At 35.9% G+C, this 14,947-nt stretch overlaps 2 protein-coding genes and 1 non-coding gene across 3 annotated transcripts; 1 reads left to right on the plus strand and 2 right to left on the minus strand.

Moving 5' to 3' along the window:
• Positions 1-1,917: 1,917 nt before the first annotated feature.
• LOC112193408 (probable protein disulfide-isomerase A6) lies at positions 1,918-5,441 on the minus strand. The gene is made up of 11 exons (XM_024333552.2): positions 5,215-5,441; positions 4,664-4,748; positions 4,065-4,162; positions 3,856-3,911; positions 3,532-3,649; positions 3,386-3,413; positions 3,201-3,292; positions 2,922-3,078; positions 2,719-2,843; positions 2,420-2,519; positions 1,918-2,254 (listed from the first exon to the last, which is right to left on the minus strand). The coding sequence occupies exons 1-11, from the start codon at positions 5,367-5,369 to the stop codon at positions 2,180-2,182; spliced, it is 1,089 nt and encodes a 362-aa protein (XP_024189320.1). The 5' UTR covers positions 5,370-5,441; the 3' UTR covers positions 1,918-2,179.
• An 865-nt stretch (positions 5,442-6,306) lies between these two features.
• TRNAP-CGG lies at positions 6,307-6,378 on the minus strand. The gene has a single exon. It is a non-coding gene; the product is annotated as a tRNA-Pro (tRNA).
• Positions 6,379-6,448: 70 nt separating this feature from the next.
• On the plus strand, positions 6,449-9,776 carry LOC112192981 (zinc finger matrin-type protein 2). The gene is made up of 10 exons (XM_024332954.2): positions 6,449-6,605; positions 6,736-6,816; positions 6,927-6,954; positions 7,059-7,141; positions 7,863-7,895; positions 8,592-8,670; positions 8,768-8,820; positions 9,091-9,151; positions 9,278-9,360; positions 9,486-9,776. The coding sequence occupies exons 1-10, from the start codon at positions 6,591-6,593 to the stop codon at positions 9,573-9,575; spliced, it is 606 nt and encodes a 201-aa protein (XP_024188722.1). The 5' UTR covers positions 6,449-6,590; the 3' UTR covers positions 9,576-9,776.
• The last annotated feature ends 5,171 nt before the right edge of the window (positions 9,777-14,947 follow it).

Here is a 14,947-nt window from a genome sequence, read left to right on the forward strand (position 1 = left end):
TTACTAAAGTGCAAGTGAAATCTTAATTTACAAAGAGGGACATGGTGCTTCCTTCACATAGACATAAAGGAGGAGTTTGAGATTATGAGACATTCTCGTGAACTATGTTTGATGCATCTTTTCCTAGTCAGAATAATTAATATATCTCTTTTTGGATGCTTCTTTGGGGAACTTAATTAATATAAATTTCTCCAAGTGACCCATGAATTGGAAAATAATTCAAGATATTGAAATTGTTAGCGTAGTATACCAGAATCCAGATTGAGAAAATAACGTTTGGTTGATAACATGAAAGTCTAGCACAAATTCGGTTTTTTGAACTTTTGATCAAAATTGGGTTACATACGAGTCAAGTCCCAAGTTACCGAAACAATTCGTCCACTCCTCACGTCAACGTTACAATTCACCTATATCGAGAATATATTGTTTGGATGTAAAATCTATTGTGAGTTGAATAGTTGAATACTTCAAATTCGATTTTATTGGATGCTCAAAGTCTTCGGAAATAATAAGCTGAATAGGCGACTATGATGGAAACTCTTGAGAGTTGATAACTCTGAGATCTGATTTGAGGACCCAAGTCCATTACTATGCTGGGGACATATAATTTTTCAGCCTGGGGAAAACAGCAGCAAAAATCCCATCATGGTCCCCAGGTTCATTATTGCTCATGGGTTCATTATCCAGATTTTAATTATGTATTCCCACAATGGATTATGCTGGCATAAAAAGTATAGGGCTGTACAGAAAGCAACTGTTCCGTTTTGAAACACAAAATCCAGTCTCACAAATAGTTCAATCTTCAGTCCCATTGCATTTCTTTCATAACTCGGGCTTCTTGTTACCACAAATGGTCCCATTCCCCACATTCATCATAAATCATATCCCATGGATGTTCTTGCTTTTATAGCTTTGAATCTTTGGTATATATGGCATATTCTAGACTTTCTATCGTTTGGATCCACTGAAAAAGTAGTTTTTTTCAATGAAAAGTCTGTAGTATATGATATTTCTGGAATATCATAGAGTGCCGAAAGTTATATTCAGGTGGTAACTTCGAAAGGGTCGATAATGGTATAGAGAATCAATGCTCACCTCTCTCTTGCAGAATCTTATTGTCAACCGGTTATACAATGCAAGTATTGATCGAATTATCAAGTAACTTCACCGATTAGTAAACAGTGACTAATACAGTATGCTCCCGACTTCAAAGTCTCAATATTTCATAGCACTCGAGTTTGTGTGTAGTATATCAATATACCGATATATTAAGTAAAGCAGTTTGATTTAGAGGTAAACTAATTCCATTGGATTAATTTGTGACTATTCTACTGATGTGATGTGTCAAAATATGTGTACTTTAACATTAATGTTCCATAGAGTGATAGAACTTCGCGGAAGCATTATATTTCTGGTCTCGTTGTCTGATTGTCATCACCACATTGCTGGAATGGTTCATTGGTTACCCCACGCTTCTGAAATAAAAAAGCAAACACCAATGGGAAGATAAATCTTCTGACCAGCCAGGCAAGTCTCGAAAGAAAGGTGTTGGGTTACCTCTTATACTTCATACCTCCTGTTACATGAAGGTCTCAATGGGGTATCACTTTTTGTTTGTTTCCCCTTTTAAATAATGACTCACATGAACGTCGATACAGGCCACAGTCGATACAGAAGAAAAAGTGGTGCCAGCCACGTTTTCTGACTGGGATGTCGAGTGGTCACTACTGTTCGAAACGGTTCAGGGAATCCTATTCTCTACACTAGTACTCAAGAACCAGCAAGTAGTAGTTTAGGAACTTGGGGTTATGTCAAAGCTCTAGTTCAATGCTTGTTGCGACATATAGTTAAGTACCGTCTGATCATGTGATCATCCTAGACCTAACGGTACAGGGTAGTCTGATTGAAGACATAACATTCAAGAAGAAACAAGCTATTGCAGTCCTCAGTTCATAAGATATTGATGATGCAAAAACACTAAATTATTGTTAACATATCTGGCTATTCGATCTCTTCTACGAATAATAAACTCGAAGCGCAAAAATGTTTAGTCAAAAGATGTGCAACGAGAGTACACCGGAAACACTATCCTTTCGAAGACGATCAGAAGTTGGGAGATGACTTCCCCCAAACCAAGGTTTACTACATAGCCTTTCCCTGGAAGTGAGGAAGTGCCTCTTCATGAAGATGAAGAGAAGGTGTATAGAACGTTCTTCTTGAGAGTGAACTCATCAGCCTTTGTCGGGTTGACAGACTGTACCAACAGAAAAAGAAGGGTGAAGCAAGTTCAAATCAGTAACCCTTGCATGTCATTCAAAACAGTAACCCTTGCATGTCATTCAAATCAGTAACAACAATGATATTGATCATAAGACATAACAAATGCAATTAAGTCTAATATCCAAGGTAAGGATCAGACCTTTTCGAGAATGCGTTCAAGCCGCTGAATTTCATTCTTAGCGTAGTCACCACCTTTTGCCAAAGACTTCTTGGCAGCATTCACGTAGATCTTACCATATCTGAAATTTAAACATAAAGATAAGTTGACATGTGATCAGAAAATCAACTGTGAACATTTGGATATGATGGGCTTAGAATATATCTAAGATAGCCATCAAAAGATTCACTGGCTGGTATCCCTAAAATATTCTAATTGCTTATTCATTGAAGTAATGTGCAAAAAGAAACTTTATCAAAATAGGGAGAGATTGTGCTGACCTTGCAGCAGAACCCTCGAGCTTTCCAACTTCCTCTTCGATCTTGGAAACGATGGCCTTCTTCTCCTCACTGCCAGCTTTCACGAACTCCTTCACTAATTCGTCCAAATGTGCGACTATTCCCGCCTACATAAGAGAATATAATTGATAAGGAAATGACATTATTCTGATCAGGTATGTTAATCAATTTAAAATGTTACTAACTTTGGAAGTAAGTTGCCCTTTCGCATCTCTGCTAGTCCCACATTTCTCATTGATGAAATTTACAAAATCTTCTAAATCTCTGCCCCCACCATACTCTTCACCATCCTTGTTGCCCCTTGGGAAAAATTTCAATGTAGGATATCCACTCACTCCATACCTGCACAGGACTTTGCATCAGGCCATGTATTTAACCCTCATTTTTCTTTCCAACATAATTCCCCCATCATATTTTGTCCATGTAAAAGCCGTAAAAATGTACCCAAAATACAATAAACTCACTTCTCAGCTATATCCTTGTATTTGTCAGCATCAACATTAGCAATCACTACATCTCCATCGAACTTAAATGCTGCTGCAACCTTCTCATAAGTCTGGTAGAACACAGAAGATAATCAGGTCAGCTTTTGTTCCCGCACTGGATTGAGGTGCAACAACAAAAACATTGCGTAGCGAAATAAACTTACAGGAGCAAGCGATTTGCAATGTCCGCACCTGCCACAAAAAGATAAGAGGGGCAGAAGGTGAAAATTTGTTTTAAAGATGCAAACTACCAATTAAATTCCACCAAGATACCATCATCGCCAAGGGAAATTCTAAGATATGATCTTACCATGGTGCATAGAACTCCACCAGTACATCTTTTGTTTTGTCCAGGACAACATCATCAAAATTATCCTGTGTAAGCACCACAACACTGGATGGGATTGCAGCTATCTTCACATTGGTCCCTGTTTGCAAACATGAAGTTGAAAAATCAAGAATAATTTAAGGAATATGGACCATTATCCTTTGAAATTTTTATTTTTTATTTTTATCAAAATATCCTTTGCAAGATATAATGAAAAAGAAAAATTAATTAAAACCTCGTCCACAGAATATCGACAAGCTTATTTAGTCTATTGAAGAGAAGAGCAATACAAGGTGAAACTAATACCTGCTTCCTTATTCACATACTCAACAAGAGCTTCTGAAGTACGGGCACCTTCATACCTAATACATGTATAACTCAATCAGAAAGTGTCTACCACAGCACTATCAAGATATACAAGGATGGTGAAACATATAATATGAGCATCAATTCAGAATCGGTTGGCAAAACTATCCAATAGAAACCTTTGAACTAAGCTAGGGAAAGACACTCACTTTTTGGGTTCTAGGGACCCTTTTGGGAACCATTGAATTGTGGGGTAACCAGAAACTCCAAACTTGCCACAAACACTCTTGTGCTCATCACAGTCCACCTATTGAGAATCATAAAATGAAGTAAAAGAACATTTCAATCAGTTAGGTATCAATGATTGAAACTGTTAAATATGATTTTCATTGATTTGTATGTTTACAATTGTACCATTATATAGCTAAGATCTGCTCTACTGTTACCAACATAATTCAATGCTATAAATACAAATATTCAAAACTAATCTACAGTTACACAATCAGTTTTGATTGTGGAGAGGTTACACAATCAGTTTTGATTGTGGAGGTTACACAATCAGATTTGATTGTGGAGAGGAAATCAATGTAGGAGAGTGATTTTCTCTAACACCCCCCTTCAAACTGGGCGGCTCAGGACGCACAAGTTTGGTACACATGAGATTATGGCACTGCTTGTAGGAGAGTGATTTTCTCTAACAGAAACTCACAAGGCAGCTCAAAATCAAGTCTAGATCAAAAGATGAATCCGTCAAGACACAATTTAACAGGACATTAAGTGCCCAAATTATTACACTCAAACAAGTTACCTTTGCGATCAAAACAGACTTTGCTTTCTTGAAACTTGCGCCAAGCTTCTCATACTCTGGGGCAAGCTTCTTACAATGTCCACACCTGCAATACAAAATACGCAACAATAGCATAAACAATCAAAGTTGTTGCACAAAACAAAACGCATCGGAACGAAATGATGCAAGTTAAAGCCTCATAGGTAACAACTTGAAATCTAATCCGCATATATAACAGCATCATTTCAATTTCCACAAGATTAAGAAATCGAACACTACAATCATTGCTAGATCTACAATTCCAAATCGGCTCTTCACAGATCTCCAATCGAACAAGCTCAGATTAACCATAGCTGATATCATTCACACGCATCTAATTTCCACTCATCATTCGAGAAAATCAAACTACAAAATTCAAAAAAAATTTCGATTCTTACACTTGGCTAAACTAAGTAATCTCCTAACTGATTTAGATTCGTCTGGATCAATAATATACAGACCTGATCGTTGTATAAGTAGAGCAGCTAAATTTGATGATTTAGAATCGAAAATCGAGATGAGTGAGAGATTACCAGGGAGCGTAGAACTCGACGAGAGCAGGACGATCTTGACCGACCTCCTTCTCGAAGTTGTCCTCCGTCAGCACGACGACGTCGTCTGCGAAAACCGATGACACAAACAGCAGAGCTGCTAGGGCTCCGATAGCGAATAGAGTCTTTGAGCTCATCGTTCTGATTATTCCTGCTTTTTTCTGAGGACTCCTGGTGCTCTCCCTGCTCTATTTTTATATTCCTCTACGTAAGACTCCAATTTTGCTTTTTCTTTTAAAAATAATAATAATCTATATTATTGCGTAAAATGAAAAAGAAAGTTAACTTTTTTTTACGTATAGTGAAAGGTACTCCACCAAATGTTCATTGTGAAATTATTTACACCCACGGTAAATTTAAGATTTGTCTCGTCAATGCCGTGATCTTATGTTATTATTTGAACTAATGAAATGTTGTGATTCAAACTAATAGAATCGTGATAATTTGATAACAAATGGAGAAAAATTATTTTATGTACCAACAGTGCAAGTGAATCAGTAGATTTAGCAGATCTTAACTGTTGATATTTATATATAATTTTATTTTTAATAACCAATAAATATACTTGATGTTATTCTGTCATCTATCCATTTATGTTGTTATCCATGAGTGTATGATTGCCCTAATGATATTCAGTTACTACGTGAAATGGCATGGTGATTCAGACAAACAGAATCACAACAATTAGATTTATATGACGATGAAAACTGAAAAGAAGAGAACAGATTTACTCCATTATATGTCAATGCCCCAGTAAATTTTTGCCATGTACTTTACGATGTTTCCAAGGTTAATTACTGATGAAGGTTGAAGAATAGTCTTTCTATGAAACACGTGGCAAAAGTTGATTGGGGAGGTGAGCAACTTCATTTCCAAAAATGAAAAAGAATTATGCACAGTTGACCAATCAAAAGCAACCCTCTGGCAGGTGAACCAATCAGGTGCCATCTTCTTGCCAAAAACACGTAATAGTCAAAAGACCACGTTACACATCTTGTTTGTCTAATTTGGACCAAATAAATAAAATTTAAAAAACAACAAAAAAGACGCGGGTAATCAAAATGGCCAAACCAAGGGGTGTTGCGAGAATCGAACTCGCGACCTCTCGCACCCGAAGCGAGAATCATACCACTAGACCAAACACCCAGTCTTGTTACTTGTCTCGGGAAAACATCTAACTAAACCCTCCTAAAACTACTTTTAATAGCCGACCATAACCATCATCTTTCGTCCTATTTTCATAAATTCGATTCTCTGGTAAAGTAGCCCTTAGCTCTAAATCTCTGTCTCTCCGAAATTTCAATCACATCCTTGAGGGACGGAACCCCAATTGAGCTCATAGATTGAATTGCGCAGCCATGGCTAGCAATGGGGTAAGTTCAACATCCAATTAACCTTCACTTTTTTTTTTTTTTTTTTTCACTGAGAATCAATCAATTGGCGCAGTTAGGGTAAAGTATTGATTTTTAGGGTTTTGATTAATTTTTTATTTTTTGGGTGTAGGCTGTTGGAGTAGATAATACTCATAGAAGGAAATTCGATCTTGAAGAGTATGCTGAGAAAGCCCGCGAGCGTGAAAGAAAGGTTTCTACTTTCCAAACCCTAGTGCTATTTTGTTTATGGCATTGATTGAGATGTTAGTGAAGTGATATGCTTTCTTTGTTTAATTTTGGGGTTTTGCATTGTGGTTTCAGGAAGAGGAGGGAGCTCGTAAGTCGAAATGTGAGTTTGCTGAGTCTTTTCTTTTGGTGCCTCTTTGTGTTGGTCAATTTGGTTTTGTTTGGTGGAGACTGAAATTGGTTTGTGTATTTGATTTTCGTGTGCAGCGAAAGGTCCTCCGGTGCAGAGGAAGCCATTGAAGCACAGGGATTATGAAGTAGACCTTGAATCTCGCTTGGGGAAAACACAGGTAACCAAATTTATTGCCCAGTTTGGACTTGGATAGCTCAGTTGCGGCTAATTATTTTGTCACATGTACCGTCATGGATTGACTAGCTATCATGAATGAATTTAAATGTCCTGGTGAATTGAGATAGTAGATGTGTTCATTTTAGCACTTAGCTGAAACATTTGAGTTCCTTGTGGATGATAGATGAGCGTTGTTTTTCCTAAATGGTATTGTTTGGAGCTGGTTGTTCTGGTATCCCGAACAACTTTTAATGTTATTTAAAGAAGTTGGCATATATCAGGATTCGAAAGATTCTGTACCAGGATATGTATAAAAGATATTGTTTCAGTTGTTTTCACTTTGCTATCTTTTGTAATATAATGATACTAGAAGAGGTGGATGCAGTGGATATACCCAGGTCATGTTATGGATACTGTCTAGCTATTGGCCTATCAAGTTCAAGATTCTAGAGTTTAGGATGCTGTGCCCAGAAAAATCTGATTAATGAAGTAGAGTGCAAAATATTATATGAAGAGTAAGGAGAACAGAAATACTTTCTCTGTCCCCTCTACTTGGTTTAGTAGTATCAGAAACAATCCCAAATGATCCATATATTCAGTAGTTTGTATAGCTTCTTTATTTGGATATTATGTTGCTTACAGCTTTGATAAAATAAATATTTTGATTTTTTTTTTCAGTGTCAGTGTTTGATTTTTCATTTTCACTGAATTGTGTTTTGCAGGTTGTTACTCCAATAGCACCTTTAAGCCAGCAGGTAAAATCTTGCCATGTTTGCATAGTTCTTTGCAATAATATGATTTGCATTCTTCTTGTTTTTATAGTTTACGGTGTTCATACTTGTGGTTCTTCTCTTTCTTGATTCAGACAGCTGAATAGTTTTTTAATTTTCATGTAATCCAATAAATCATTATATGATGAAGATCTTTCACCTTCTGTGTTAAAAAGATGAGCATGATTTTACATGTCAAAGGCTTTATTTTTGATAAATGAATCATATAATACTTCCGGAAGCATTACTAAGCTATACTTCAGGTAGTTAGATTATTGGTTGTTATTAGACCTAACCCAAGAACTCAACTGGGATGTAGTAGTGCTCTCTCTCTCTCTCTCTCTGTGACTAAATTTTCTTACACATTTCCGACATTTTGTCTTGCTTTGATGCAATGGCCAATACTACCAACTATTTGGGGGACCACAACTTAGGTTGACTGCACAAATTGGTAGTCAGATTGAAATTGAAACATATCAAGAGTTTTGAAACAATCTTTGTAATATTTGATTGGAGAGGCCAGCAATCATATTGCAGTTAACCTGAATTTAATTTTGCTCACCAAAGACTTTGTATATTTTCTTGGGTATCTTCTAGTGAATCTGAGCCGGGTCATTTTCTAGCCTTGGTGCTGCAACATTTTGTTTCCTCTGTCTCTTTGATTGATTGAGTTCTTTGCAGGCTGGATACTTTTGTTCAGTTTGTGAGTGCGTTGTAAAAGATTCTGCAAACTACTTGGATCATATCAATGGCAAAAAACGTATGTAATCTCCATATAAATGCTCATTTAAAAATGTTTCTATTGTCCTTTGTATCTATTTGTGGTTGCTCTTTAATAATTACTTTCATTGTTGTAGATCAAAGAGCTTTGGGTATGTCTATGCGGGTAGAGCGGGCATCTCTTGAACAGGTTAGTTTAAGAATCATTTATCTATTGAGAATGGCGCATCTTGATTACCCAAAGATTGGAAATAGATACACAGAAATCCAAATGTAGGGCATTCCTTCAGACCAAAGAAAAATTAGAACATACATGCGACTTTCTGGAGATGTAAGAAGATAATCACAGAACTTGTAGAAATCATATTAGTTCTCTCGTCTGTTAATTAGTTAAAGGACATATTTGCATCTTTGTAAATACTTTGTATTTTAAACTGTGAGTTCATTTAATGGTGTACAGGTCCAGAGTCGATTTGAAAAGCTCAAGAAGCGGAAAACTGATCTGCCCTTCACTGAGCAAGGTAAGACATTGAAGCACTGAGAAGCAAATGAATCCTTTTAGACTTAAGTTGAGACTTAGACCAATTATTGCATGTTTAAGATTTGGGTGAGTGGTAAAAAATCCGATTAATCCTTTTCCCTCTCAGATCTTGATGAACGGATCTTGAAGCAGCAGCAAGAAGAAGAGGAAAGGAAGCGACAACGTCGAGAAAAGAAGAAAGAGAAGAAGGTTGGTAGAATTGATTCTTGTACTTTTTAATCTTTGTTTGGCCCGAGTTGAAAAATCAATATCGTGCTACCGTTTTTTTTTTAGTTTCTATAATGATTCTCTTGAATCTTCTTTCCTGGGTTCAGAAAGAGAAGGTAGACGATGAGGAAATTGAAGTTGACCCTGACGTTGCAGCAATGATGGGATTTGGTGGATTCGGTTCATCCAAGAAGTGATCTCTTCATGCCAAATCAATCTTCATGCCTCTACTGACACTGTTGTCTTTATTGGTCAATTTTACTGCATCAACCACTTGATTTAGGTTTTGAGATTTGTACAAATTGTAATTTCATGAACTTCAAAATCTTGCATACTTTACTGATAGTGGTTTTATGGAAAAGGGAGTTACTCATGCTGCATCGGGTTCTCATTCATTTTGACGATGGATTGGATCTTAGAATTATGGTCTTCTTACATTGTTTTATCGATGACTGACAAATTGAACCTGAGTAATATCACACTCATGAGCAACCATTGCAAAGTCATAAACAGAAAGAAAACAGTTTTTAAGTGTACCTGCAGTCATCAAAGCCTCATCTGTAGTCTAATTTCCCGGAAGTTCTTCAATGTCTACTGCGTCGGTAACTATAATATAATTTTAAATGTTCTGATCAAATTTGCAGAGATTTGCAAATTCTAAGTCTGCAAATTTGAAATCATTAGTCTGATTAAGAAGTTCTAGATTCAGGGTTTAGGGCATTTGAAGCTTTCAAACTTCTATAAACAATGTAGAGTCGAATAACATTAACCAAAGAACGAAAGATCTATTGTTTAGAAGTATTATTTCACCATAAAAACTTGCACACTCTGAAAGAAGTTCTTGTGTCTGGCAAAAATCACACAGAACTTATCGATCAAAGTAAAATGGACTACAAGTCGAACAAAATAAACGATCTAGGGAAATGCAGAGACGGGTTCTGAAATTGTAAAGCAGCACAGAGTGGTAGATCAGCCAACTCTTCAACAGGTGCTAGTTATACAATTTCTAAACCCTATACTTGTATGTATTTCCCAAAACCCTAAGCACTTCTATCCAGCATGTCCCGAAACTCTTCAGCAGAAATTTGTCTCTCAAGCTTCCACCCGTCGCGGAACCACTCTATGAAATTCTCACAATCAGCATCAACACCCTCCCCATTTTCGACATTATCTCCCAAGGCATTTCGATCCCGAGGTTCATTTTTGCTACGACAATGAACATGAGCTCTTTCTCTGGAACTGGTAAGAGCTCGTGCAGCAACAGCCTGGTGATGCACCATTGGTGCTTCAACTGTTGATGATTTGGTTGCCCCGCTGCCGCGGCGCTGCTGCTTCTTGTAGTCATCATAGTGAACATGGTATTGATAATAATGGTTGTAGTAGTCATCACTGTTCTTGAAGGATTTGAATATACGTCTCAAGTGCTTCCAACCCTTCTTAGAAGATGTGGGAAGCTTATTATCATCTGATTTTGGGATTAAGCAAGACATGGTAGTACAACTCCACAGTGATCAGGTTCTTGGATATCATATATATTGTGGTTATGTTTAATTTGACAGCGCCCTAAACCTAAGCCTAAACTCCAGTTAAATGTAGAATCATTACTCATTTCTATCATACCCTAAACTTCAGCTATATTGTATGAATGAGATTGAAGGGGAATCCCTGTATATTTGTCATTGATTAAAAAATCACAAGATTCAAAATTTTGGGAGAGTCTGTTGCTTGTCAAACGATAAATTATTAAAGGCAATTGATATTCCATGCAAAGTTTGTTGGAATTGGAAAGAATTGAAATGCAAATCACAAAAAATCCTCCTTATTAACACAAACAATATTTTCTAATTATGTCTTTCATTTTCCTTAATTCATTTCTGATCATAATCTCGATGATATTTATGTGAGCTTCTTACCTTAAATTATATCATTTTTGTGATTTTATCTTAAGCAACTCTTTCAAAAATTTCTCTAATAATTTGGTTAATAGATAAAAACTTCAGACAATTGGATCTGCATCCTTGGATAAGATTTGATTTTCCTTAAACCAAATGATTGAATTATGGCTGCTTTGTAGACCAGAAATTGCTTACAATTTTACTGTTAAAATTCAATTGGAGTAAAATGATCCTCAGAGATTTCATGTAAAGCCATGAAAGCCATACACATAGATTAAACTGGTGTGTGTGTGTGTGTGTATAACTTTGCTCAGGAACAGAGGTCCGTTCCTAAGCTTAGGAACGGATTTCCATTTTTTTTCCACTTTTCGATCACACATTCACATCTTAACCGTTCAGTTTTTAGGTCCTAATGTATAGATCACTTATGCAAATTTTCAGCCAATTTGATGATCTTAAGGCATCCAAAACTGCAATTTACACGAACGAACTGAATCTGTCGAACCGGAACCGTTCGTATTTATGATGGTAAATTGCAGTTTTGGATGCCTTAACAATCATCAAATTGGTTGAAATTTTGCAAAAGTGATGTATGTATCTGTGTGTGTCTAATATATATATATATATATATATATATATATCTATCTATGTATCTTTACATATATAATGTATTGTATGGTTTCATCTTGAAATATCATAATATGGCAGTTGATAGTTAGCCACCATAAGACGAGAAGTTATCAAAGACAATTGATATTCCATGTAAAGTTTGTTGGAATTGGAAAGAATTGAAATGCAAATCACAAAAAATCCTCAGTCCACTAACAGAAATTCCTCCTCCTCATTAACACTAAAACAATATTTTTTAATTCTGTCTTTCCATTTTCCTTAATTCATTTCTGATCATAATCTCGATATTTATGTGAGCTTCTTAACTTAAATTATATCATTTTTGTGATTCTATCTTAAGCAACTCTTTCAAAAATTTCTCTAATAATTTGGTTAATAGGTAAAAACTTAAGACAATTGGATCTGCATCCTTGGATAAGATTTGATTTTCCTTAAACCAAATGATTGAATTATGGCTGCTTTGTAGGCCAGAAATTGTTTACAATTTTACCATTGAAATCCAATTGGAGTAAAATGATCCTCAGAGATTTCATGTAAAGCCATGAAAGCCACATAGATTAAACTGGTGTGTGTGTGTGTAACTTTGCTCAGGAACGGAGGTCTGTTTCTAAGATTAGGAACGGATTTCCTTTTTTTTTTTCTTTTCCACTTTTCGATCACACATTCACATCTTAACTGTTCAGTTTTTAGGTCCTAATGTATAGATCACTTCTGCAAATTTTCAGCCAATTTGATGATCTTAAGGCATCCAAAACTGCAATTTACACGAACAGACCGAATCTATTGAACCGGAACCATTCGTGTTTATAATGGTAAATTGCAGTTTTGGATGCCTTAACGATAATCAAATTGGCTGAAATTTTGCAGAAGTGATGTATACATTAGGACCTAGAAACTGAATGGTTAAGATGTGAAAATGTGATCGAAAAGTTTCTTAGCTAAAGAACGGACGTCTGTTTCTGAGACGGACTGTGTGTGTGTGTATATATATCTTTACATATATAATGTTTGTATAATGTATTGTATGGTTTCAACTTGAAATATCATAATATGGCAGTTGATAGTCAGTCACCATAAGATGAAGAAGAGACAACAGCCTGTAATACATAAGATTGTGAAGAGGAAGCTAACTAAATTTGGTAGCTTCCCTGCAGCATTTTCACCTTGTATATACTCACCGAAAGGTCCAAAACCATTGAAGTTCCCTACACGATCGATGAAAATCATATATATAACTATATAAGAGCTATAGTTTCTATATTCGCTAATGTTTTCTGGCTAGATATGTGACATGTTATGTTGCTACTTAATATGGAACTTAAAGTTTTCAAATAATCAATGGTCCAACAAATTGGCGATATAACATGTCAGGCTATCCGGCAGTGGAGAATTTATCTTACACCTGTTATCTTATTATGTAGATTACCTCTTTGGCTGGTATAGCTGCAGCCGTCATGGAGGGCACCTCTTATATCTGGTAGTGTAGCCTTATTATTGAAAATGAAGGTCGATAACATGCTATCAACGCACTTCAGCACTTGCTGTGTCTCAGCCAGACAGGGTCCATGGCAGAACAGATCAAGTGCATTAGGAGGCACATTAAGGTTTCCGCTTTCGTTCAATCTATATGCTTTATCACAACCAGAATAGATCTGCAGATTACAGCTTACATCTCATAATCAACTCACAATATCCAAAATTAAGAAAGAAAATTTTGGAACTGAGTACATAGTTTGGACTCACAAACTTATTGCTGAAGCACGTTAAGGCGTTGAAAAATCTTTCCCCTGGGTTGTCTGCTGAATAGCCTGCCATATTTACCAAACAATCATACGATGATTATCAAGCTATCTGGAAAAAAGTTAGAAAATGGAAGAGAGCGGCACGAAATACAATCTAACCTGAGAAGCAGCAAAATACTACAATGAGAACAAGAGTGAAACCAAGGAACTTGTGTTTTGGAGGGAGATTAAAAAAAGTCATTATAATGGTGAAGCTATGTGAAACTGATTTTTGAAAGTAGTATTGTAGGAGAAGTGGATGGTTTTTATCTCTTTAATAAGGCATGAGACACTGCCACTTTACTTGGTAAACCAAAAGGAAGAGAGATTAGTTGGTGGTTTGAGCTAGTTGTAGCAGAAAATGGTTGGGGGACAATGGACTTGTAAGGAGTGAAGTTGGTAATGTAAGCCACCAACTTTGTAGTTAGTCTGTGAACATACATTACCATTTTGGGTGTAAAAATCTAGAACTAAGTGTGTCATCTTATAAAATAACAATGCTTTTGCTAGATCTTAAAAGGCAATCTATACTGATTGCATGTTGTGGAAGAAAGCATAGTGAAATCCTTTGATCATCTTTTCTTCAAATTAAAAAAAAAAAAAAAAAAAAAAGAGTAAAATTGGAAAAGTACGTTAAGGAGAAGTTGGAAACATGAAATGTTGGTAACTTCTTGGATTAAATTTCAGCTTGCTCAGAATGACATGCATAGACATGGACTCATTTCCTTTTCAACAAGAATCATCACACCTTAGAGACAACTCATGCAATTGCTAAGTTATGTTAAGCAAGCTTGGAATACTTGTTGGAATCACTTGTTGGAAAGCCAAACTATATTCTAACTAAGCTATACCCTGTAATTGTTAAACTAAGATTTTCCCTTATTTTTCTATATTTTACATATTAGAATTTCATTTTATGAACCTCCTATTCCATCCCATATATCTTCAGCTCGAGTTGGTTGGCCGGTAACAAGGTTCACTGCAAAGATTCCGCAATTTGGCGTTTCTGATGTCAATTGAATTTTTATTTTTATTTTTGATTAAATAATCATTAATCTAATTTTCACCTGTCATTTGAAATTCACCTGTGCCATGAGCGTAATTAGTATTCGTACAACATAATTTTTATAATATGCATGGACTTGCGCAACAATGAAATACCGAACAGATTTTTTATTTTTATTTTTTTTGTATAAATTTTTTTGCTTGACGACCTCCTTCAGTTCTGAACTTCTGATGGCAAGCTGTAGTATGACTATCTTC

Source organism: Rosa chinensis, chromosome 3 (genome assembly GCF_002994745.2).
Source record: "Rosa chinensis cultivar Old Blush chromosome 3, RchiOBHm-V2, whole genome shotgun sequence".
Lineage (NCBI taxonomy): Eukaryota > Viridiplantae > Streptophyta > Magnoliopsida > Rosales > Rosaceae > Rosa > Rosa chinensis.